The following is a 26,442-nucleotide window of genomic DNA, read 5'->3' on the forward strand; positions in this document are numbered from 1 at the left end:
CAAATTTTTTTCATGAAAGTATTTTGACACAAAAGAATACCCCAGGTAATTAGGTGCCCGAGTTTTTTTCACATTAATTAGATGTCAATATGTGTGAAAAGAGAGCTGCGACCAATTGACGTTAAAAAACTCATACACCTAATCATACAGGATAATTCCCCCCAAATGAAATACTTTCACGAAATCCCTAAATTACCAGCCATATTCTATGGAAAAATAACGTACCCGCGTTCATTGAGAGAATTTACACTTATTCCCATTTTCGTGATTTCCGTAAAACAAACGATCGCGCAAACCCCGGCCGGTTAAGTCCCAATCGTGGTAAAAATGCACGACGAATTCCTTTCCTCGTTTCTAGAGAGAGATAAGTGTGGGATGCGCAAGTAACTTACTCGGATTCTGTAGAGAGAGAGAGAGAGGGGAGATTCTAGAGAGAGAGGGAGATTAGACACTTGCAGATGGAGTCGATGCCTGTGAATTGGGACGCCCTGGATTCTATCGTTCTTGATTACGCCATCGCTGATAATCTCCTTCACCCCTCCTCGCCCTCTTCTTCGCCTTCTCTCTCTCCTACTCTTTCTCTTTCTTCCTCCTCCTACCATTCCCGCTTGCTTATCCAGCAGATCCGCCATTCTCTGGGGTCTGGCGATGTCGACTCCGCGCTCCATCTCCTCCAACGCCATGCTCCCTCTGTTCTCGATGATCACCGCCTCCTCTTCCGGTTGCATAAACAAGTATCTCTCTTGCTCACTCTTCCTTTGTGTTTCATTGTGGGGTCTTTGGACATCTAGGAATTTTAAATGTGTTGAATTTCGTTGTAATCTCTCTCTCTCTGCACCCATCTGGAGTCTTGATCATCTGTGGATTTTAAATGTGTCAAGTTTCATAGTACTCTCCCTCCCTCTCTCTCTCTCTCTCGCTTGAGCTTTTGATTGTCTGATCTGAGGTCTTTGCATCTGTAGAAATTCATTGAGCTTTTGAGGAAAGGGACTGATGCAGATCGCGATTCGGCCATCAGATGCCTGCGCATGGCTCTTGCTCCCTGCGCACTGGATGCGTACCCGGTATTTATTTCCTTCTCTTCTCTTTGGTACCATGGTTGACACCTGAATTTTTCCTAACTGAAGATTGTTAAATTCTTTACCTTGCTCATGATGTAAGGAAATTAGAGCTATTAGAATCATGTATAGGATTGTCATTCAAATCATGTGAAACATAATAATGCTTTTGAAGTTTGGTCCAATTTTGGGGACATAGCTTTGGGAATTATGGTTTCCTTGTGGGTCTCTTAGAAGTTAATGAGGTGGGAAGACAATGTTTAGTATTCTTATGTAAACAGTAGAATAATTTCAAGTGCTGTTGTTCTATTGACGAAGTTTTATCCTATGGCAACACAATGCTTTATGTTGTCGAAATAGTAGAGTAATTGATCGTTTGGAGATCTTGTAACATAAAATGCAGCATGCCCGAAGACTTTGCATACAAGATTGTGGGGAATGATTTTGCTATTTGGATAGTTTTTCATGTTTGGTAGAGATGTGAATTTGAATATTTAAATTTTTTCTCCCGAACTGAAGTACATGGTTTATGAATAATGACATGTTAGAGTTTCTGTGTTTCACGAATTTATTATTTGATGAATACCTTACCTTTGTCGTGGTCACACTATAGAGTGCTTCTCATCAATTCTAGGGTTCATTCTCATCGACAATCAGATTAATATGTCCTGAGCATCACGATGTCAGTGACAAAGGTGTGTTTTGGCAGTGGGTGGAAGCTTCCATTGGTGAGCTGTCTGCAATTTTTGAGGAAAAAAACCTCAGCATTTTGATGGATGTTAGCATCCATTTGCAATCCTAGCTTCTTGATTATGCTCAATGGATCCCCAAAAGCATTTCTCAAAGTTTGAGATGTATGAGATGGTGGGGGCGACACTCCTTGTTGGCTTTTGCATTTACCATTATAATCGAATGACGTGTGATTCCTTACAAAAGGATTTACTTTTTTGTTGATTGAGGTCTTGTCTCTAGTTTACCAATACAACACTTTGTTGGGGCGTCTTCCCATATAAAGCGCTTTGCTTTTTGAAAGGGAAAATGGCATGCTCCTTCTCCGTAGAAAAATAACTATTAATTGGTTTGGTCCATGGATAGCCAGTGGTCACCCTCTCAGTTTTAAAACTCAGACATAGACCTCACTCTTCATTCTTTTACCCCTCCAAATTACACATATGCAATGTTCAAGCTGGTGGAGGCGTCTGCCTAGGCGGTAAGGGCTTTGGGCCGCTTAGGTGCTAAGGCTGCCTAAGGGAGCACCCAAATGTCTCTTTTTTTTTTTTTTTTTAATAATTTGAATCCCCCACACCTCCCCCGATTTTACTGTATATAGAATTATTTGCTTTTTTATTTAATAAGTTAGTTTTGTATATAATATATTTTTAAGATGCTGGGAGCCGGAAGCACATATCAAAATGGAAAAATAATAATCCAAATATGCAATAACATATTAAATATATATGACAAAGTATAAAAAAACACAAATAGCAAATAATAACATCATTAAACATTAAGGGGAAAAAAATACAAAACCTAATGAAACTATTGAAACATATCAACCTTCTTGAAGTGCATTCGATGTGCGTCACATTGAAATGTTTGGGATCCCAAATCTTCTTTTTTACAACCCTTATAAGCCTGAAAAAGATTGGGGATGAATATCCTTTAATATCGTGAACATTCCAAGATTTTGAAAAATATTTCGATCTCTCAAAAAATCTTCAAATCTAGCTTTTTTTTCAAGTAGTTTCTCACTCCAAAATTCACTAAAATTGTTTTTGGGGGCAATAATGGCCCCAAACCCTTATCCCCCCCCCCCCTTTTAAGGGGGTAAAATTACATTTTATGCCCTTTCCTGATTTTTTTTTCTGCCAAGTTCGAGGCGGTGCCTAGGCGCCTGCGTTTTACACCACCTAGGCGGGCGCCTAGCTTATTCCACCTAATAGTGTCCACCTAGACCACGCCTAGGCGTTTTTCTAAAAAGTCTGCCTAGGCGGCCGGGCTGCCAACTTTACATTCATTGATTTTTACAATTACAAAGTCTACACATTGCCATTGGAGGGTTCTTAAGGGCTTGTAGTTACAGGGATAAAGCGCAACCATGACGTACTTGAAGGGACATTGGTCATTGATCTCTCTGTACATTCTAATCTCTCACCTCCTCAATACCAACAAGTTTACAAGCACAATCTCTGAGCAAAGGACGTTCTCTCTTAGTTAAGCTAGATTTGAGCAACAACATATTTACAAGGCCCTTCCCGTCTGTTGATTTATTGATGCATGGTCTCATATACCTTGATCTTAGATTCAATAAGTTTAGTGGTGTTTTGCTTGATGATCTTTTAACCACTAATTAAGATGCAATTTTCTTTAACAATAATAGGTTTGAGGGGCTAATATATCTAGTTTAAGGAAGTCCAGGACATCCAAATGCTGCAAAAATATATTTTCCAGAAAATATTTTTTCACAAGAAGTGTATTATGCAGGAAAATATATATTTTTTAGACAATGTTTTTCCAGGGATTCAAATGTCCCCTAAGAGACAGCTGAAGTGGAAATGCAATATGCTTTCCCTTGGAGTTCATGTTATACTCAAGTTCTACGCTACTCACTAAGTAGCATGTTCAAAGCAGTTAATGTTCATACTCCCGTTGTACTATATTCACTCGATCCAATGGATAGAGTGGGGGTGTGGCTTTTCAAAATTTAGATGTTACAAGCAAATTCCTTCTGACTGACTGAATTTTGTGACTGAGCTTTATTATAAGGGTTCTACCCTGATGTCTTACATTTGGCTTGCTAAATGAAAAGTAAGAGGTAAATGTGTTTTTGGACTTTGGAATATTATGGTTTTCTGTTCATAAATGGGTTGGCCAAGTTTGTTAAATGCAAGAATTGGAACTTTTTCGAGCATTCCTTGGAAATGGGTTGGAAAAATATCTCTGGTTTGACTTTCTTGTCTTGAGGGTAAGAAATCAACTTGGACCTGACCATCTGTCAATCTAGTCATTCTGGACTCAATTTGTAACACTGGTTGGCTCTGAGCTTGCAAATTCTCATAGTTTGTGACCAAAGTGGAAGGTATTAATTCAATCAGTCTTTCCCTGGATATTTGTCTGGGGACATAGTGGCAAACTGGCTGAGAATTGTTATCAACTTTGATGAACAAAACAATGTTTTCTGTTTCAGGGGTTAAAGGTGTAACAATGTCGAATGCATGGTTTTGCAAACGATAGACCATTTGGTAATGGAGAGTGGCTACTGAAGAGGTCTCAATTTGTTTAGTTCTAGTTATTTGTAACTGAACTTTGAACGCTGAACTCAGATTGGGGTCTTTTATAGGGACATTGAAATTTGGGAAGAAGTTAACAAAGATGGTGCCTGCATTTAAGGTAGTTTGAATGGTGCCTATACAAGCATGTTGATATTCAAGAAATCTTGTATCTAGCAAAGCAATTCTGGTTACTACTTCCATCCCTTTTCTGCCATGAAAAGTTAAGGCTAATTTTATGGCTCCAAAATGGATATGGGTATATCCTTCTTTTAACCATAAAGGGAAAAGATGTTTTGGTAGGTTTATTGTAACATATTGTTCAGACTGGGTGGCTGGGATATGATGTTGATCGAAAGAAGAGGCTTGGACATACTCTTTTATGGACGCAGGGTTCTTTTTTCCACAAAGTTTCTTTATCCTTTTTAGTCCAGTTTAAGCTTGATTTATCATACACATGATAAGGATTGATCAACTGAGATTGAGTTTCAGAAAATTTTTCAGGAGTATAGGTAAATTCGAAAAGATGTTCTTGTTTTGAAAACATAGGTTCAGAGGTGGATGAACGAGGAGTATCTAAACTTACTTCTGAAGAAATATCTCCTGCCATGAGTTCGAAAATATCTTGGTTGTTGACTGTAATTTTGGTTTTGGTTTGAAAAGGCTGACTTTCTTTTACTGCATGTTAAAAGTATGATCTCCGTTCTTAGGCCATTCCTCAGCCCCTCAGAGTTCTTGTTATTAACATGTAACTCAAGAAAGTTTGTAGCAGTGTAATAAATTCACTGAAATTAACCTTTAAGTTATATTCTGTGTTCTGATACGAGAGATCGTAGACCAGCTACACAGACGTAGAGCATACTAATCTGAATATTTCTTACAGATTAACCAGTCAACATAACAAGATAGAGAATTAAATCTAAACATGGCTTTGATACCAATTGAATGACATTCCTAACAGAAGTAACTTGAACAGAAGATAAGATAGATATAAACATCAAACAGGATACATGCTTAAAGCAAGAACATAAGAAGAAATTAAGAAGAAAGCAAGCACGAAGAAAGCAAGCACACAAGAACTACAAGGCTGAGAGGCTCTAGAAGCACCCTGCCGTTTACAATGCCTTATGAAGCCTTTTATAGACTTCGGACGTGAAAGCCGGACTTCAAAATAAAATTAAAAGCAAACAACATGGCCAACAGCTGGCATCTTGAAATAGTAAAAATTGAATACTAAAAAGCAAAAGTTAAACAGCTGGGTATGACAGAATAGTGCTCCATAGTGTCTGCCGACAAAATAGTGCTCCACAGTGTCTGCCGACAAAATAGTGTTCCACAGTGACTCAGTCTGTATCTGGATACATGTCGTATGGATAGCCGTCTGAGTCGTAGCTTCCTGCAGATAGGCTATGAGAAGGTCCACTGTATGAGTCATCACTTGAGCTATCAGTTGGTGCATCTTCTGAGGGTGGATGGTCAACAAGCCAATGGTAAAGTTGGTGGAGTAAAGCTGCTCCTCGAGGGGTTGTGTCATTCCATACTTCTTGTCCTGTATAAACATTCAAAGGAATAGTGTCTGGAGAGACTCTGTTAATGTAACACATTGTAGCTTTGAGTTCGGACCAAATTTTTGTATTAGTAGGCCAGAAATTAAGGAGATCAGAATCATACCATCCAATAGTCTCTATAAGGGGATGTTGGGTGATATAGGTATAATCTTGATAAAAAAGCGGTTTGAGAGTTTGATGGAAACTGATAACAACATAAGGTTTCAGAAAGGGTCTGAAAGAATCCATCCAGTGAGTGTAATGGTAATGTTTTAGGAGGAATCTATAAAAATTCAGGGCTATGGGATTATGGTGCATATAATTATTCCATTGAAGAAAATGGCAGTGCCTTAGGTAGGAAATGAGTTTTCTTACATGGAATATAAAACAAATATGGTGGTTTTGGGTTAAGTACCATAAGAGGCAGAGTACTTCTTTAGGCATGTTATAATAATGCCGGGTTTCAAAGAGGGTAAGATAAGGGTAAGATGGATGGCATCGAATTCCATTCAGGCAATCTCCATGATTTCTTAAGACTAATTCATGCATTTTCTGTTGCATTTGGTCACTTCTGGATGTTAGAGTTTTTTCCAGAATTAATTCAGATATTTCATCGGGAAGGTCATGTTCTGTGTCATTAATGCGGATAATAGCTCCTGTGAAGGGAATGACTGAGAAAGTTGATTGCTCTGAAAATTGTCGTCGAGAAAACATATCAGCTAACACATTGTTTTTCCCCGAAATGTATTTATATTCGAAATCCCATTGAGAAAACCAATTCGACCAACGTAGAAGTTGGGGATTTGGTAATATTTTGTTTTTAAACTTCATCATGTGTGGGAAAGCGGATAAGTCCATTTCAACCAGAAATCTGTAACCAATGAGGTGGAATTGGAACTTTTCTATTCCACGTTTTACAGCAAGAATTTCTTTAAAAGTGGAATGGTAGTGTAATTCAGACTGTTTAAATTTTCCACTTTTATAACCACAAATCATCCTTGTTTTGTCAATTTCCTCAAGAAGAATGCAAGCCCAAAATTCATCTGAGGCATCTATTTGCAAAATTCGTTTGCCAGAAGAAGGTATTTTTAATGAAGGTAAATCTTTAGAAATGGATTTCAATGCACGAACACTCTCAGTTTGCTTGTAAGTCCATGGTGGTGCTTTCTTTTTTAAGAGCAAGTAAAGAGGGCTGGTATGGAGAGATAATCTTGGAATAAAGGGTGACATATAATTGACAATGCCAAGGAATTGCTGTATTTGTTTAACAGAGGATAAGGTGTCAGGGAATTCTGAAAAATGATTGGCAATATGAGGTTGAAGTTTGTACATTTCATTATGAAAATGCATTCCAAGGAAATCAATTTCGGTAGCAGTAAAGACACATTTTTTCTCAGAAAGCATAATGCCAAATTGACAACAAAGAGAGTGGAATTTGGTTAACAACTTGATATGGCTTTGCAGGTTTGGAGAGAATAAGAGAATGTTATCAACATATATCAGAGTTTGTGTTGAGATGGGTTCAAAAATGGTAGTTAAAACCTTTTGAAAATAGGTTGGTGCTTTTTTTAAACCAAAAGGCATGACAGTCCACTGAAAATGATAATTTGGTAAACAAAAAGCTGTTTTGTGTCTGTCATCTGGATGTATCCCTATTTGCCAAAAACCAGATTTTAAATCAAACTTTGAAAATATATGTGCGTGAGAAATTTGAGAAAATAATGCAGTTTGGTTGGGCAAAGGGAATTTATCATCAGCAAGAAAAGAGTTTAAGGGTTGGTAGTTGATTACCAATCTAAGTTTCCCTCTAACTTGTTCTGCTCTTTTATTGACATAAAAAGCTTCACAAGCCCATGGGGAGCTAGTTGGTTCAATTAATCCTTCCTTAATCAAGTCATGTATTTCTTGCTTTGCCTAGTCTAGCATTGCAGGATTAAGTCCTCTGTGAGAGGCTTTTGTGGGGTTTATGTCTTCATTCCTTTTGAATGGAAGTTTGACATAGAAGTTTTGGTTTCTCCACAAAGGATTTGTGCATTTTTTCAAAAATTCTGAATGAGAGGTAGCACAACAATCAGAAATAATTTTGTCTTTGACCTGTTCTAAGGTTAAAGGTTGATCTAAACTGGCTGTCCATGGGAGTGTGAGGTTTCCATAGTGCAGACCTTTGGAAGTCCAGTGCAATTTTACCTGGTGTAGGACATCAAATCCTATCAGGAGGTCTTTGTTGGGTAAAAATGATCCTAAGAGTCTATGTTAGAGGATAAGTTTGCTGATTTGGGTGATGGTAAACTTTTCTCCATTGACAGCTCTGAAGGACTGGGTGCAGGTTTCCCAAAATTGTTTAGGGAGCAGATCAGGTTTTAATATGCTTGCAGATGCGCCAGTATAAAAAAAGGCAGGGAGGGTAAGTGGTTTGAAATAGTGTTCATGCAGGAGTTGAATTATCATAACACAAAATATAACTTAAAGGTTAATTTCAGTGAATTTATTACACTGCTACAAACTTTCTTGAGTTTCATGTTAATAACAGGAACTCTGAGGGGCTGAGGAATGGCTTAAGAACGGAGATCATACTTTTAACATGCAGTAAGAGAAAGTCAGCCTTTTCAAACCAAAACCAAAATTACAGTCAACAACCAAGATATTTTCGAACTCATGGCAGGAGATATTTCTTCAGAAGTAAGTTTAGATACTCCTCGTTCATCCACCTCTGAACCTATGTTTTCAAAACAAGAACATCTTTTCGAATTTACCTATACTCCTGAAAAATTTTTTGAAACTCAATCTCAGTTGATCAATCCTTATCATGTGTATGATAAATCAAGCTTAAACTGGACTAAAAGGATTAAGAAACTTTGTGGAAAAAAGAACCCTGAGTCCATAAAAGAGTATGTCCAAGCCTCTTCTTTCGATCAACATCATATCCCAGCCACCCAGTCTGAACAATATGTTACAATAAACCTATATCAATCAACAAGAAAGTAGCTGCTCATGACTTTTTGGACGGGAGAACCTTTAGGCTTTTTCCTAGATTATTGTCCTGAGATAGAGGTCATGATTGGAGATTCTTGGAAATGAGGAGATAGAGGAGTTGATAGCTTTATTTGTGTTGTTCAAATTTGTGTAAGAGATAATATTAGAAAGGACAAACAGTAAGAGATGGAGGCTTTCAGTTTCTTGTCTTTTCTTTTCTTTTTCTTTTTTTTTTCCCAGTTAAATGATCTCTAAAAACTGTTCTTCATATGATGACTTATCCTTCCTTGACTGTTGGATTTAAGGGAGGGCCTCTTCGGGTGGTGGCGTTGGTCTTTGTTTTATATGTAATGGTAGAATTAAACAAATCATTTTATCGCCTTAAGCACAGAAGTTTCTCAATGTCTAACATATGTCCTATGTAAAAATGATGAAGAAGAAATAAATCATTTCAGCATCAATTGGTTTTACTCTTAACATATTTGGAACTGTGTCGCTGCCATTTGATTTCTGGATAACGATATCTGATTATTTTCATTCCAATCATGGTCTACAACCCCATGGGATCCTAGGAATATTCTATGTGGCTCATGTCAGTGTATGGAGGATATGAAGAGAGAGAATTAGAACAACCATAGCCAAATATGTCTTTTTCTGGGTAGCCTCAGCAACGTTGTAGAAGTATGTGACGTGGTCCTTACAATTCCCCATCTTAAAGAAAGTCCTGCTTGTGTGTATTCAACAGCCATGATGTGAGTCATTGAAAAACATCGGAGCACAAGTAGAGTAGTGAACCCTTCCGCAGGAGCAATCATTTTAAGTTTGGATGGAAGCTCCGAATGCAACTTAGGGCCCTTGGGTCACAAGAACTAATATATCTTAGTAATGGAGACATCAAAAAGTTTATGTGGGTCCAAGTCATAGACAAAGTGGATAGGCGATTGGCAAGATGGCAAGGGAGATTTCTTTCCTTGGCGGGTTGATCCACATTGATCAAAACCACTTTGGCAAATGCCCTGGTCTACTTAATGTCAATTTTCCACTTGCCAACATCGGTGGCCAATCGATTGGACCAACTTATGAGAAATTTCCTCTGGTCTGGACAGGCTGAAAAATCCAGACAATCACCTAATCTCATGAGATAGGGTCCAACTACCAAAATCTCTTGGAGGTCTAGGAATCCGTGACCTAAGAAAACACAACCAGGCTTTACTAGGAAAATGGTGGTGGAGATTGGCAACTCAAACTGATTCCCTCTAGGCCAAGGTTGTTCGAAACAAATATAGGATTCCAGATTATAAGTGGGCGCCCAACCGGATTTTTCATCTCCCTTTCGATAGCTTTGCACCCCCTTTTCTTAGCTCCGATTGGGAAGGATGCTCTAGTATGGACCCTCACTCCATCAGGTACATTTTCAATGGCCCTCTGTTATAAAAACTCATCCAACCTCCTACGTTTCCTCTTAATGCCATCTCCATCCTATCCAAGGTTTGGCATACCATTGCTCCACTAAAAGTTCAGTCATTCAATTGGATAGCTTGTTGTCAAAGGGCTGTCACAGTTGACCAGATTCAAAAAAGAGGTATTCCACTCCCCAACAGGTGTACCATGTGCATGACAGAGGAGGAATCCAACCCTCATCTCTTCATTCATTGTACTCTCGCCCATGATCTGTGGAGCATGGTGCTTCAGTTGTTCCACTTTCAATGGGTCACCCCACCCTCGGTCAAGGCCCTCATCTCTTCTTACTATATGTGCCATTGGCTGAAAGGTGGTAGAACCTTGTGGAAGTCTGCCATTGCTGCTACCATCTGGGTAATTTGGTTAGAAAGGAATGAGAGGATCTTTCGAAGGAACAAAAAGGAAGCCCCAGTGCTTCTCCATAAGGTTTTTGGGCGTCTAATCACAGGGCTTCTGCAGGGATCCCTGCAAATACGTTTCTCAGCCAATGGGAGAACTGACAGCCTTCTCTAGAAGACGCCATAAAGCTTAACTTCGATGGTTGTTCGTAGGGTAATCCGGGCCCGGCTGAAGCTGGAGGGGTCTTCCGTGATCATAATCGCAAGATCTTTTTTATATACTCAGAATACTTGGGGACCAAGATTCCCAGTTTGCAGAAGCCATGGCTCTTCTAATGGGTCTCAAAAATTTTAACCCTGCATGGGGCCCAATTTTGGTAGTGGAGGGAGACTCTAAAAACGTCATTTCCTGGGCTGCAGGCACTACAACACCTCCTTGGGACCTTTCCATGATTTTTGATGAAATTGATTTCATACGTAGGGATATGAACGTCTTATGGAGGCATACTTGGCGGACTTCGAACGAATTCGCAAACCTTCTCGCTAAAGACGGAGCAGGGGCTTGTCCCGAAGACCCCGACAGGTCCATCTCCTTTTTTCCTCTGGACCACAGAGGGAGTCTAGGGCTGTAATTAGTCACATCTATTGTTCCTGTAACCGGGCACTCTTATAAGCCCCATTTTTTGTAATAGTACATATTCTGTAATTACGAAGGTCCAAGCTCAATTTTTTGTATAAGGCCGCTGGACCAATTTTTTGACCGAGAGACCGGTCTCATGAGTATTCTCGGTCCCATCTTCCCCCCACTCCACTTTGTACTCTCTCTCCTTATAGCAATACAATGTTAACTTTTTCTCAAAAAAAAGAGAAAAGTTTATGTGGGTCCTATGTGTGAGAGGAACTTGATGTGGTTAGAGGCAGCCAGCACTTGTAGTTTGTTTCATATCTTGGTGATAAATTTCATGGATTGTTGCATAGTTGAGGCTGACCCATTGAATCATTATCCATTGGAGCAACAAGTTTTCTATAGTTCCATGTTGAGTGGCAGAATTTTTTTTTTTTTTTTTCTTGGGAGAGGATGTTTTCTCTTCCTGTTGCATGAAATTTCACCAAAAGAAAGGCATACAATCATAGACCAGTGGTTAGTTTGGGGCCTGAGAGAGACAGACTGATGTTTGGGATTTTCCACTGGCCTGATCTTTTGTTTATTTCTCAATTATTTATGAGGACAGTTCTCTACCTAGTCATCAATTTGTTTGTTGCATTTCCTTTTAAGGCGTGTGCTATTGTTTATCAAAATGTAATAGGGACATTAGTATTGGAGAAAATATCTCCAAATTAGGTGGTCAAGGTGATTTTTATCTCGATGATAATCATCAAGGGATCTCCACATTATGTAATCGGAAGTTACCTTGACTTGCGCTCATCACAAGGAGGAATGCAAGATGTGTACAATTATGGGATTTTGAGGTCTAGGAGTATGGAGAACAAGCTTAGTCTTTATTGCACTGGTTATTTTGTTTGTAGTATTGGCATTTCTTGTCTCAGTTGTGATGCAATGAATTTTTATTTTTGGTTCGTTTGTGTAGTTCTGAAGACGAAGTAGTGAAATAATTGGTGAAAATAAAATTTGTTGAAGTATTCTTATTTATGGAAAATAAAATGTTTATTCTTAGAGTAATGATCCTATAGGACCCTCCCCCACCCATGTGTGCAGGACCCCAAGGATCACCATTAAAGTTAGCACAGATCTTTAGAAAAGTTATTACATGAGTGTGTGACTTGACTTTTCTATAGATATGTGCCAAATTTAATGGTGATCCTTTGGGGTCCTACACACATGGGTGGGGGAGGGTCCTATAGGATCATTTTTCTTATTCTTATTTATGAAAAGAGAATCTTGAAGTATTATAGCATCTTACTTAAGTTTTCCATTTATCGAAAAATCCCATTATTGGATCACTCTTTATCGAACCATATGGATCGATCCAGCAATGATGGAATGTATATTGTATTTACTGAATCATATGAAATTTTAGGATTGAGCTTGGCTTATATGTTTGATGAATTTTTCTGTTAATTTCTGTGATGATAATGCAAGTTTTCCTATTTATTTTTTTATTTTTATTTTTGCTTTTATGTTTTGTTATCTCTTGAATTTAACTGCTTTTAGCTGTTTGTTATTTAGGAAGCATATGAGGAGTTCAAGCATGTTCTTCTCGCCTTTGTATTTGATAAAGATGATAGAACCTCTCCAGTGGCAGAGGAGGTATGCATGATGTATGTTTGTTGTGTTGTGCTTCTCACTTACATTTATTTGATAGATATTGTTTTGTGGTGATGACAAGTTATTCTTGCTTGATAATTTTCAGATATCAACTCTGTATTGGTCTTGTAAACATGCATTTTAAGGAAATATTTTCTATAATACACCTTTGCAAATCTTTCTCTCTTTGGGTAGGTTGGCAGTGGGATTGAACTTGGGCGGTCAATTGTCTACACTTACATGAATCAAGCCCATGCCAAAACTCCAATAGCTTTAGAAATTTTCCTTTGTTAAAGAAGGAACTTCGTGCGAGTTGGTTATCTAACCACCAGCCATGCGTAGGAATAAAACAAAATGTTTAAAACTTTTTGGATGATGAAACAAAATCTTAAACTTAACTTCTTTTGAATGCAAAATGTCAAATTCTAGAAAGCCAAGAAGGGTTGTCGCACTTAAGGTCAAATTTTGATTTGATCGGTATTTAAATTCTCCTGGGTGGGCTGAGGGCCCTAGGCGAGCCTAGGGTGAGCAAACAAAAGGCACCCGCCTTTTGGGCCAAGGAAGGTACCTTGCGCCCCCACCCCAGGTTGGAAAATGGTCTCGCTCGAGGGAATTTTTTGGGTTTTCTCTTTTTTTGAGTTCTATGATCTTGTCTATTACTAAATGTTTTTGTAGTGTGGGTTTGGGTTTCTTGACCTCATTTTTCTAAGATTGGGTTACTTTATTTGAGTTTGATTTGTTGCATCCTAAGTTAAAATATACAACGGAAAAGAAGTAGTATGAGGGAGAAGAGGATCTCGAGAGAGAAATGAGGTGAGGACGAAGGAAAGAGAGGTTTAGAGAGGGAATCTTGTGGGATTCTAATAAAATCCACGCACTCCTCTCTTCTAATATATTGTTATTTTGTAATTGTATACAAGATATCTTTTTAGTGAGTGAAAAGACACATAAGTCTGTAGGGACTTAAATACAATAAGAAAGAGTAGAAATTTTAACATTCACAACACTCCCTCGCAAGCTGGTACATGGATACATACCCCTCATGCTCAGCTTGCTAAGGATCACTTGCCGTCGAGGTCTCCTAATGGCCTTGGTGAAAATGCTTACTCGCTAGTAATCGGTTTTTACATATGGAAGGAAAATTTCTTTAGTAGCAGCTCATTCTCGAATGAAATGTCAGTCTATCACTCTATCACTCTATCTCTGCATGCTTGGTCCTATCATGCTAGACCCGTTTGTGAGCTATACTGATGGTTGCTTTGTTATTACACTGCCAGGACATTGACTCCTTCACAAGAAAATCAAGCTCTCATAATAAAATTTCTAACTCTGCTTCTGCACTTGAATAGGCTACAGCTGATTGTTTTTACTCCTTGAAGTCACATGGTTACCCCCAATAGAGTACAATAGCGTGATGGAAATTTCTCCGTGAGCAACTCTTTCTCGAATGAAATGTTCACATGGTTACCCCCAACTAGAGTACAATAGCGTGCTGCACATTTCTTTGTGAGCAACTCTTTCTCGAATGAAATGTCGGTCTACCTCTTTAGCCTTGGTTCTATCGTGCTAGACCGGTTTGTGAACTCTAGCAATGATTGCCTTGTTATTGCAACTAGTGGGTTTACATGCGTTGCACGTAGAAATTAAATAGGCAATGACATAAGAGTTATGTTAGGCTGCTCACACTATGGAGTAATTTATCATTGTACTCAACAAAATTTGGACACATATATACCCTTGTTTTGTATATGAAGCTTTTTTTTGGTAAGGGCATTTTTGGTAATTAGGAGGGTGTGATGTCATCTACATGGGGAGTGATATCACCCACATAGAGCACACTAGTGGCATTTAATGCTCCATTTGGGTGACATTACACCCTTCATAATGACCAAAAATACCCTTATTACAAAAATACTCCATGTACAAAATAAGGGTATAAAAATGTCCAAAATTGTTGAGTACAATAATAAATTACTCCATAGTGTGAGTACCCTAATATAGCCCATGACATAAATATTATGGTATATTTGCAAGGACATGCAGTATAATAGTATTTTAATATGCGAAAAGTCTTCACACAACTAATCACATCTTCTTGTAGTGGGAGATTGCATAGATAGGCAATGAGAATAGAAGAATAACAAAGATTTCAAATAGCAAAACTAAATTGTTGACATTATAAAGAAAATAATAGAAGTTTAAGTATGTTATAATAAATTAAAGAAAATAAATAAATTTCGAAATTTGAAAAGGTGCATCCTTAAAAACTCTCTCATCTCTTTCCTTCAATTTTTTTTTTTGGATTGCTATATTTTTTCTCTCAAAATTCGAAAACATGAATCTCTCCTTAAAATTCCTCTATCTCTCATCTCATGCATCTCTCCCATCTCTTTCCTTAAATTTTTTCTTTTTGAATTTCAAGTTTTTTCTCTCTCAAAATTTGAAAAGGTATCTCATGTACCTCTCAATCTTTCCTTAGATTTTTTTTTTGAATTTCTAAATTAATTTGCTCTCTCAAATTTTGAAAAAGGTAATCTCTTCTTAAAACCCGCATCTCTCATCTCATGCACCTCTCCCATCTCTTTTCCCTCTCTTTTTTTTTATTTTTTTATTTTTAATTTCAGTTTTTTTGTATCTCGATATTTGAAAAGATGCATCTCTCCTTAAAACTCTCTCATCTCTCAACTCTCAACGGAAACGTACCTCTTCCATCTAAGAATTTTAATTGAGATAATTACACATTAATTAAAAATTGAAAAGGTTTGAATTAAAATTTCTTTTTTAATTTAGATAATCACACATTACTTAAAAATTGAAAAGGTTTGAATTAGTTTTATTTTTAAATTTTATTTATTTATAATTTTGAGCAATATTTCAACAAAATTATAATTTTAATATGAAAAATTATTGTAAGAAAAAGGCCCATGGGTAAACTATAACCATAATGGTAATATAATGGGTAATATTAGGGGAAGTGATCGCTTTAATTTTTTGAGGATATTTTTTATTGGTGGCTTATCTTGTCGTAATCCATTCTTACTTGGTATATGTAAATTTTAGGGGTAGGATTATGTATTTCTTATTTTAATTTTAATTTTTTTTTTTTTTTTGTAATTTTATAAGTTTTCAAAGAAGGTATTGAAATTAGAGAAGTTTCAAATTTTTGGCTCTGAGTAAAAGATGGTTTTCATGAAACTACATTATCAGATGATAAACATGAGCATTTGGGTGGCTGGTTTACAAACCTAGAGGGTTGCTTTCGGTTACTGTTTTTCAGATTCAGATAAAGCATGAGCATTTGGGTGGTTTACAACAGTTATCAAATTCAAGCAACCAAAAAACCACAGGGTTATTGAAAAACCATGTTGGTAGCATTTGGGTGGTTTTTCAGATGATAAACCATGAGCATATGCAGTTGGTTTTTTTTTTTGATAGAAATTAACTTAGCATTGACTGAAAATAAAGTACAAGAGTTTGTCGATATTGTGAGGCCTTCATACATGTCCTCAACAGTATCGTGGTCCTTGTGAGGAGGACCTGCAAAGACTTCCTCTACATAGACTCACATTACAGCGGCGAGGGCTTACAGTGGAGTGGGGCTTATATTTGTGCCCAAGTACAAAAGCGGACAAATAGGGTAGATTAGAATTGTAGCCCTTTTCTTGCGTTATAATAAGAGTAGAGAATAGAGGTAAACATAAAACAGTTAGGACTAGTAAAGAAGCCCTTTTACACAGATTAAACATCCTATTAGATAAGCTGCTGGGCCGCTTCTTTAGCGAGTGCGTCTGCCGCTGCGTTTGCGGTTCTTCGAGTGTGCCTCCAAGTAACTTCCAAGTCCCTGCATAAGTGATCGATCTCATCAAAAAATGGGCCAAGTACCAAGGTGGGTCTCTTTTACCAAAACCCCACTTTATGATGTTTTTGGCATCTCCGTCAATCTGTAAGATTCTACCCCAAGAAATATTAAAGAGCTTGATTACAGTTAGCAGAGCCAAGCCTTTTGCTGTTTGCGAGTCTTTGGTTCCTATGTATTCTGAGTAGGTGAGAAGTACTACTCCTCCATGATTTTTGAACACTCCTCCAATGTCTGTCGGACCGGGTTTTCCAAAGGAGCATCCATCAAAGTTAAGTTTTACGTGGCCCTCTGGGGGAGGAATCCATGTAGGGGTATTTCTGCTTCTCTGGTGGTTACGGAAAAGAAGGCTATCCCAGATAAAGGAGGAGGCAGAAATGCCTACAAATTGTTCATGGTGAGAGGCCTAGAAAATAACAGAGGATGTTATTTTATGGAACAGTTTCTGGATAGTGTTCTTCTCTCTTAGAAAGATCCTAGAGTTCTTTCCCCCCAAATATACCAGAGGCTAGCGGCTAGCGAGGCTTTCCATAGGATCTTCCCAGATTTCCTCCATTTGTCCTCGAAGGAATGGGCAACCAGGGACTGGATTGACGATGGGATCACCCACGAGAGCCTGATTTTACTCCAAACAGAGTAAGCGAACTCGCAATGTATTAGCAGATGTGAAACAGCTTCTGCATCCTTAAGGCACATTATACATCTGTTAGGAAATCGGAATCCTCTTTTCTGGAGGTTATTTATTGTGAGGGGTTTATCTTCAATCGCTAACCACTGAAAGAACTGGGCCCTTGGTGGAGCGATAAACTCCCACGCCTTGCTTGATGGGTGTATCCTATCGTTCCCCTCTATCAAAACCTTATATAATGAGGTTACTGAGAACTTCCTAGTGGGGGAAGGGGTCCTAGTCATAGAATCTCTCCCTGACTGTGATAAGAATATGCCATGAAGATCAGCGTTGAGATTGGAGAAAAAAAGGAGTTCATCATCAGAAAGCGACCTTCTAAAGGATGGGTTCCACGTCCTACTACTGCCAGATAGAAGCATTTCCTCCTTGATCGTGGACCCTTTACAGTTGGACAAGGCATAAAGGGAGGGGAGTCTGTGTTTAAGTGGTGCTATGCCAAGCCACATATCCTCCCAGAACCTCACCCTACTTCCTCCTCTAGCATGGAACCGAATATGAGTTCCGAACCGTGGGAGAATGGAAACTAGAGCTTTCCAAATACCAGATCCCGTGGAGGATGAGTTGTTCTCTGGCAACCACTTTTGTTGGGGAATTTTGTATTTGCTTTTAAGTACTTGGGTCTAGAGTTGGTTCTCATGATTAGCTAGCCTTCACCACCATTTCCCCAAAAGTGCCCAATTTTGTTTTCTTAGGTTTCTTAGTCCCAATCCTCCCTTCGACTTGTGTGTGCGTAACTTTTCTCAAGAGATTAAGTGGATTTTCTTGGTATCTGCAGAGCCTGACCAAAAGAAATTCCTCATAAGCTGTTTTATTCTTTTAGAGGCTGAAGCTGGAATTTGATAGAGTGACATAAAGTAAATGGGTGTGTTTGCTAGAGATGCTTTAATGAGAGTGCATCTTCCTAGCATAGACAGATATCGCCCTTTCCGGCCTGCCAGTCTTTTATCTATTCTATCAATGACCTTGGCCCACATATGATTTTTGGTTTTGCCAAGGCCTAGGGGAAGCCCTAGGTAATAGGTTGGGAGATCTTCCACTGTGCACTCCCATTCCGGAATTAAGGTCCTTGTTAGGAAGGAGCTAAGACGAACTCCAATCATTTTAGACTTAGCCATATTGACCTTAAACCAGTAGCCACTTCGAAGCAAACAAGGAAGATTTTTAGGTTTTGGACCTCTCTCTTATTTGCATCAAGAAACACCAAGGTGTCATCTGCGTATTGCAGATGTGTCACAGAAGGCCCTGTTCTACTTGTTTTGAATCCAGAGAGTAAGCCAGTCTTGAAGATTCTGGATATGGATTGGCTAAATACCTGTCCCACTATAGTGAAAAGAAAGGGGGATAGGGGATCTCCTTGTCTTAGGCCCCTATACGCAGGGAAGAAGCCCTTAGGAGATCCGTTAACTAAGACAGAGAAGTAAGGGCTAGAGTAGCACCCTTTCATCCACTTCCTCCATCTCTCTCCAAAACCCATTTTGTGAAGGGCTTGGTCTAGGATTGACCAATCTACATGGTCGTATGCCTTTTCCCAGTCAATTTTGGATATAAGTTCTGGCTTTTTCATTTTGTAGCGAGAGTGAATACACTCATGAGCTACTAGGACCCCATCTAGAATTTGTCTGTTTTTAATGAAGCTGACAGGGATGGGGATAATGACCAAATTGAGGACCTGTTTAATTCTGGAGGCGAGGACTTTTGAGAGGATCTTGTAAGAGGAATTAAGGAGGCTAATAGGGCGATAGTCTTTACTGTCCTGTGCTCCTTCTAGTTTAGGCACCATCACTAAAAAGGTTGCATTGATGGCTTTGTTGAGTATGCCTCACCTGTAGAATTCCTCAAAGAACTTTTTTAAATCCTCCTTAAATGTGCTCCAGTATGTTTTGAAAAAGGCCATGGGGAATCCATTTGGGCCGGGCGCGTTGTCAAAGGCCAAGTCCTTCATTGCCATCTCTATTTCTTCCTCATTGAAAGGACGTTCTAGCCAGTCAGCTTTATCGGTGGGAAGGTTCATGAATTCTAGCTCAGCCATACTGGGTCTGGGAAGGTTTGGGTCTGAGTAAAGGTTCCTGAAGTGGGAAATGATGGCTTCTTCAATCTCTGGTGCAGAGTCAAGCACCTTTTCACCAACTTTGATGGTCTGGATTATATTGGTTCTTCGTCTACTGTTCGCCACTCTATGGAAGAGCTTGGTATTCAGGTCTCCTGCTTTAAGCCAGGACACTCTTGACCTTTGATACCAGTAAAGCTCTTCCTTCTTAAGGGTAGAGAGGTACTCTTGTTTAGTAGATAGCCTGAGATTAGCTTCTTCAGGAGAAAGGGGTATGGATTCCTCTAGTTTATCAAGACTCTGTATGGTTTCCAGGTGTGTTTTTTTTGAGGCTGAAAAGGTTCCTTGTAGTGATGATTTCCACGATTTGATTGACTTCTTAGGATTTGTAATATTTTCTGTAACCTGAACCTGGCCCTTCCTGTGACTTGGTTGGAGGATGATTGCCACCAAGAGGCGATGAGGGATGCCAAGCCATCCTCTTGAGACCAAGCTCATTCGAATCGGAAAGGTTTGGGTCCCCTAGGGGCTGATTGGGTATTGAGTAAGATTGGGCAATGATCAGAAGTGGGTTTTGGGAGAGCTAAGGTGTGAGACCTTGGAAAGGCTTCATCCCAATTGGGGGAGACTAGAAAACGATCCAATTTAGAGAGAGTGGGTTGGGCCCCGTGATCCGCCCAAGTGAATTGATTCCCTAGGAGAGGGATCTCAATAAGCTCAAGTCTGGATATAAGGTCCGAAAACTCTAACATGGAATTGGATATAAGGTTGGAAGTATTTCTTTCGAAGGACCATCTGGTGATGTTGAAATCTCCACCCAAGCATCAGATGGGATGAGGTAGGGTTGCAATTTCGTCAAGCTCTTGCCATAATTTAGGTCGCAGTGATGACCTGTTTGGACCGTAAACGGCCGTGAACTTCCAGAGGAGATTGTCGGAATTTCAGGATAGGAGGACCGTGACAGTGAAGTCACCAATTTGATAGGATGGCAGGGAGTGCTCAGTGGGGTCCCAAATTACCCATGTCCCTCCTGAGGCCCCCAGCGCTGCGCGAGAGATCCATTGCCAAGGGGATCTACCTCAAACTCTTCTAACAGAGAGGAGATCAGGCTCCAGTTGTTTGGTTTCTAAGAGCACCAGTAAGGTAGGTTTGAACTTGGTACAAAGGTCTCTAACGGCTTTTTGTTTTGAGGCCTGTCCAAGCCCCCTAATATTCCATGATATGAAAATCATCAAGGAATAGAAGGCGAGGGGGCCGCTGCCAATCTGGAGGATCTCCTGGCCGGGGACCTTCCAGTAGGCCAGGGGGATTGAGTAGACATATTCGAGGGATAGAACTGACCAGGGTTTAAAGATCAAAAAAGGTTAATCAATTCTCTATAACCTTTTTTCCTTCGCTGCTCTCTATCCCCCGTGATAGAATAAAGAGCGAGGAGAAGCTGATAGTGAGAGTCTTCCAAGTGAAAACCCATAATACTGAAGAAGAACTTAACGTTATCTTTAATGGTGTCTGGGCTGTTGTCTGCGTGGCTGTAAAGCGTGGACGACTCCTCAAGGGATGATGAGGCCTCCTGCCTATCCTTAGCTTCCTGGGTGACTTGATGGAATGTGCCAAAGCCTTCATAGCAAGGTTGAGGAAAACGAGGGGGGGTAGGAGAGGGGGAGAATAAGGCAGGAGGAGAGTTAAGAGTAGGGGTCAGGGGTCCCTGGAGGAGGGATTGGGTTAGGTTGAAAGCAAATAAACAAGCAGGGTCATTTGGAGATGGACAGGGTGGGCTAGGGGTCTGAAGGCGAAGGGAGGAAGGGCTGAAGCAGGGGGGGGGGCGAAGGCAAAGAGGTAGGGGTTCATAGGAGGAGAAAGCCCCATTTTTATGGGTTAAGGGCTAAGTGGAAGTGCGGAATAGGCATTTCAAAGAGAGGGAAGGCAGTGCGAGGGATAAGGGGATGACCATGAGTTCGGTAGACGGAGAGTAGCGAAGAGCTGACCCTGCAGATTGGGGAGAGAACAAGATAAAAAGGAAGGTAGATAGCAAGGTAGGAAGCAATACTCTCCAAGTCCAGTGATGAAGGGCAAGAGGTGAGTATCATCAGAATCCCAAAAGGGTATAGGGACGAGTCCATTTCAGGGTTGAGGGAATGGAAGAGGGATAAGTAAGTAGGAGACAGTGAGTAGGCTAGGAGATCTAGTGGGGGTTCACAGGGTGGGATAACAAAGTAAACCAGGAAGATCCTGGGGTCGATCTCTTACTGAAGTATCAGACTCCAGGGTAAGGACTTCTTTTCCAGGAGGCCTCCCCAAGAATACGTTCTCAGTTGGGAAAGATAACCTCGGCATCTGTTGAGCAGGAGCCTCGCTGGGATGAGGAAGGCATGGGGCAAAGGGAGGGCAAGTTCCTACCATAAGAGCTGGCTCAATGTCAGGGATGGGCGAAGAGTCTTCTGAGGTTACAGTACAACCTAGGGTGGGGGCCAGAAGAGGGGGTACCAAGGGGACATCCCTCGGGGGAAGGGCAGGGGTAGTGGAGGAGGAAGGCGGACACGAAGCATATGCAGTTTTTGAAAACCTTTTTGTTGGAAAATTAGGAAATGATCTTTTTCAATATTTTGAAATTTCTGTTTGTGATATTTGAAGAATGCATTAGAGATAAACTAAAAAACTATTCCCAATTACATTTTGCTTTTCATTGTATTGAAACCAAAATTTAAAGAATACATTTTGCATCTTTATTTTCATAATGATCACAGAGTTTCCAGGATAAATATTGCTGAAATATCTATAAAATTGGATTTGAAAAATAAAGCACGTATAGACATACACATAGAGAAGGAGAGGGATAAAGGCTTACTTTTTATTAATTCACTTTATCTCTTCAACGATATGGTGTCGTTAGGCTTTCAGTCCTCTTCAACAATATGGTCTTGTTAGGCTTTCAGTGAGAGAGAGAACGATATGGTCTCGTTAGGCCTTCAGTCAGAGAGAGAACGATATGGTCTCATTCTCGTTAGGCTTTCAGTCAGAGAGACAACGATATGGTCTCATTCTCGTTAGGCTTTCAGTCAGAGAGAGAATGATATGGTCTCATTCTCGTTAGGCTTTCAGTCAGAGAGACAATGATATGGTCTCATTCTCGTTAGGCTTTCAGTCAGAGAGAGCGAACAATATGGTCTTGTTATGCAGTAGAGAAAGAGAGAATGTGTGAGAGTAGAGAGAATAAGGAAAGAGAAAATCATAGAGAAAGAGAGAGAATGAGCAAGAGTAGAGAGAGTTTGGAAAGAGAAAATCCTTATATAATAGATACATTGGTAGTTATGGGAGGTTTGAATTTTGTAAATTTCTTTGGACACCTTTTCATTTTCTTTTGCAGTTTGAATTTAAAAGACTCAACTTTTCACTATCCCTTCGTTTTTGGTGAAGGGATTCAAAGTTTGCCACCTTATATAATCTTTTTCCTAAAAATAAAAGGGAAAGAGTTGTGCACATCCGTAGGTTGCAATTCTACATAAATGTTCCCTAAGCCATCATACATCCCTCTAAAAATGCATGTAAAAAAGTGGCGGTCCTACTAAAACCTCGAAACAGTTCTAAAAAATATATATATTTTTAGTTTTTAAAATTAATTTTTATTCTTTTAAAACAGATGCATTGTGTCAAACGCTCAAAACAAACGTGTAAGTGTAAGAAGAAAAGAAGCAGTGGACCCCGTAGATAACATATCCACCAAACGCTCTAGAAACATGTCTTGCTACAACGACACTCCAGAACGTCACTAATATGAAACATCCCAATGCAACCATTTCAGAGAGCCCTTTTAGACTATAAAGGTGGCACTTGTGAACGACGAATTTTGCATCACGTTGAACCCACGGTCGGAACGGACGGCTGTTACTCGAGCTCTCTTGTAAAAGATGACTTTTCACAAATTGCATCTTCAGATGGTAAACATGAGTGAAGAGGGTATTGAAATTAGAGAATGTACAATTTTTTTTAAACCCCTCTTAAAATGCATGTAAAAGAGTGGTGGTCCTACTAAAACCTGGAACTAGTTCTAAAAAATAATTTTTTTGTTTGAGTTTATAAAATTAAAATTAAATTAATATTTTTTATTTCATATTCTCAACCCCTAAATTTGTAAATAAAAATATATCTCTATAATATATGTTGGATGGGGGATCTTATATATGGGTGAGATTGGGGCTCACTAAAACCTTAGTCATAAATAAAAATAGTCAAAAGTATTGATTGATTGGATTTGAAATGTCGGAGATTTCAAACGCATCTTCCCCTACATTGGGGGAAGAGGATATGGTAGCAATGCCACGTCAGCCCCGTTGCTGTACTTGACATCTTGAGCTTTGAAACGACGTCAGCCCCGTTGCTGTTCTTGACATCTTGAGCCCTACATCCTTTTCTAATTTTTTGACACTTGTCAAATAGGTAACCTTTCTAAATCTTCGTTTAATAATGTAGTAGTAAATACAAGGACATTGTCCCTGTCACAGGAAAACCTAGGTCTTGTAATAACCACAACAATGCACATGCACCATGAGCCATGTAATATTCTGCTTCTTTACTTGAATGGGCTACAACTAACTTGTTTTTACTTCTTCAAATCACAAGGTTCTCCCACCTAGAGTATAGTAGCGTGATGCAAATCTCTAGTCCAGAATAAAACCAACCCAATTTGCATCTGTATAAACCTTAACTTGGAAATTGTCCATGATTAGCAAACAACAGTTCTCTTCCTGGTGATGATTTAAAATATCTAAAAGTTTGTAAGCAGCTTCAAGATGAGTAGGTCGTGGAGCATGCATGAATTGACTAATCAGACTTGCGACATATGCAATGTCAAGACATGGCAGTGAAGGAAGCATACCAATATCTTTGAGAGCTTCACCCCTTTGGTCATCTAGTTTGTGGCTTTGTTCGATAGAGTATTAGTCGGTTTGGATCCAAACTTTCCTATTACCTTAAAAATGTCCAACGCACTTCCTTTGAGAGAAAGATTCCCCTTTTAGACCTGGCTACATTTATCCCAAGAAAGTATTTCCATGGACCTAGATCTTTAATTTTAAACTCCCTTGCCAAAAAGCTCTTGAGTTACTGAATTTCCTTAGAACAAGTACCGGTTACAACATTATCATCCACATATACTTTTCTGGCAGTGGTACTGACCTTAGTATGTTTTACAGATCAGGTATGGTCTATTGACTTTGTGTATATTCATTTCTTTGAGCAACACCACTAAACCTCTCAAACCAAGCTGGGGGAAACTGCTTTAGCCCGTAAATGTGCTTTCTCAATCTACAAACTTTTCCCTCATATCCAGGAGCCGTAAATCCATGTGGTTGTACCATGTATATTTCAACATGTGGTTCGCCTTGAATGAATGCATTGTTGACATCTAGTTGGTAGAATGGCCCTTTCAAACTAGCTTCCAGAGACAAAGGGTCATGAATGGAGTTTGGTGTCAAGAGAAAATGTCTCCTGATCAACTAATTGTGTCTTATATTTATAAACTGTACCATCTGCCTTGTGCTTTATAGTGTAGACCCATTTATCACCAACCAACTTCTCTTTAGGAAGGTGTACCAGTTTCCAAGTTCTGTTCTTGATTAATGCTATCATCTCCTTGCATATAGTCCCTTTCCACTTGAGATGAGCTAAAGCTTCAAAAATATTGGATGGAATGGAAGTGGAGGACAAAGAAGACACAAAAGCATGATCGGAAGCAGATAATGACTCATAAGAAACGAAGTTGCGAAGTGGGTGCACATTACAACTTCGTTTACCTTTTTGTACAACAATGGGTAGATTAGAATCATCATATTAAGATCTAGTGGGAATTACGTGGATCAGAGGTATGCAATTGGCTTGAAGGCCAATCAGCTATGGTGGCCTCCACTTCTGTTTGTTTCCACCAGATATAGGCTTTTATTTTTTCTCTTCATCATCATGAGATTGCTCCCCACTGTCCCTCTGAGTTCCAGAATCAGGAAAAGTTGAAATAGGAATAGAAGACCTCTCTTCCACACTATGCTACCCCTCTAGAGAGGTGTAAAGAAGGGGTGGAGCGGACTCAAAGAACGTAACATCCATTGAGACAAATTTTTTTCCTAACACATGATCATAGCATTTGTAACACTTTTGAGAAGACTGATAACCAAGATAAAGTACTTTTTTTAAATTTGGGATTCAACTTTGTATAGTATGGATCTTTCTCAAAAAAAAAAACTTGTACAGTATGGATAACGAACACTAGCAAAGGAAACTCAACCAATGACTTTAGGGGGAACACGTAATAGTGGATGTTCAAAATGGAGAAGGATGTTTGTAATTTAAAACATGAGATGGCGTCTGATTGATCAGTGAGCATAGCTTCAAACCGGAAATTTTTAGGTACATTCATACTCAAAGCATGATCACCTCTAAGAAGTTTCTATTCTTTCTTTCAGCAACAATATCTTGTTGTGGTGTTTAAGAATAATAATTTTGATGTTCGATACCTTGTTCTTCCAAATAGGACAACAACTCTTTGTTACAATACTCCTCTTTGTTACAATACTCTCCACATGACCAGATCTCAATATCTTAATTTAATGTCAAACTGATTGTGGATCATCTTATGAAAGACCTTGTAGATATGAGGAACTTCATAACAGGTACACCGAGGACAGTCATCCACAAAAGAAACAAAATAGTGATAGCCACAAATAGATGTGACAGGATGGGGACCGTAAAATTAGAATGGACAATAGCAAAAGGCGCAATGTTTTTATTATTTTTCAACAATGTTTTGACAGTTCGCAGACCTCATTTTGAAACTCTGACGTACTAGTTCAAATAACCAACTTAGGAAATCTTTCAAAGACTGAAAAGCTAAATGGCCAAGTCGGATATGCCATTGCCAAATCTGATGTTTATTGGTGCTGACTATAGGGC

The 26,442-nt window shown here is 39.2% G+C and overlaps 1 protein-coding gene across 4 annotated transcripts in view; it reads left to right on the top strand.

The window, feature by feature from the left end:
- The first annotated feature begins 233 nt into the window (after positions 1-233).
- The window catches only part of LOC18425115 (Ran-binding protein in the microtubule-organising centre protein), a 50,715-nt gene continuing 24,506 nt past the window's right edge, over positions 234-26,442 (top strand). For 2 of the 4 annotated variants that reach the window (XR_002279420.2, XM_006829618.4), the window contains exons 1-3: positions 234-734; positions 963-1,064; positions 12,835-12,915. Coding sequence is in view for 2 of the 4 variants with exons in the window: in XM_006829618.4 (XP_006829681.1) it covers positions 459-734; positions 963-1,064; positions 12,835-12,915 (459 nt within the window). In the remaining 2 variants the exon portion in view is untranslated. Of the gene's footprint in view, positions 735-962; positions 1,065-12,834; positions 12,927-26,442 lie in introns of all 4 variants that reach the window. The other 2 variants (XR_016053556.1, XM_020661900.2) reach the window with 1 other exon arrangement.

Source organism: Amborella trichopoda, chromosome 4 (assembly GCF_054954075.1).
Source record: "Amborella trichopoda isolate Santa Cruz 75 chromosome 4, AtrichopodaSantaCruz75HAP2 v2.0, whole genome shotgun sequence".
NCBI classification, from domain to species: Eukaryota; Viridiplantae; Streptophyta; class Magnoliopsida; order Amborellales; family Amborellaceae; genus Amborella; species Amborella trichopoda.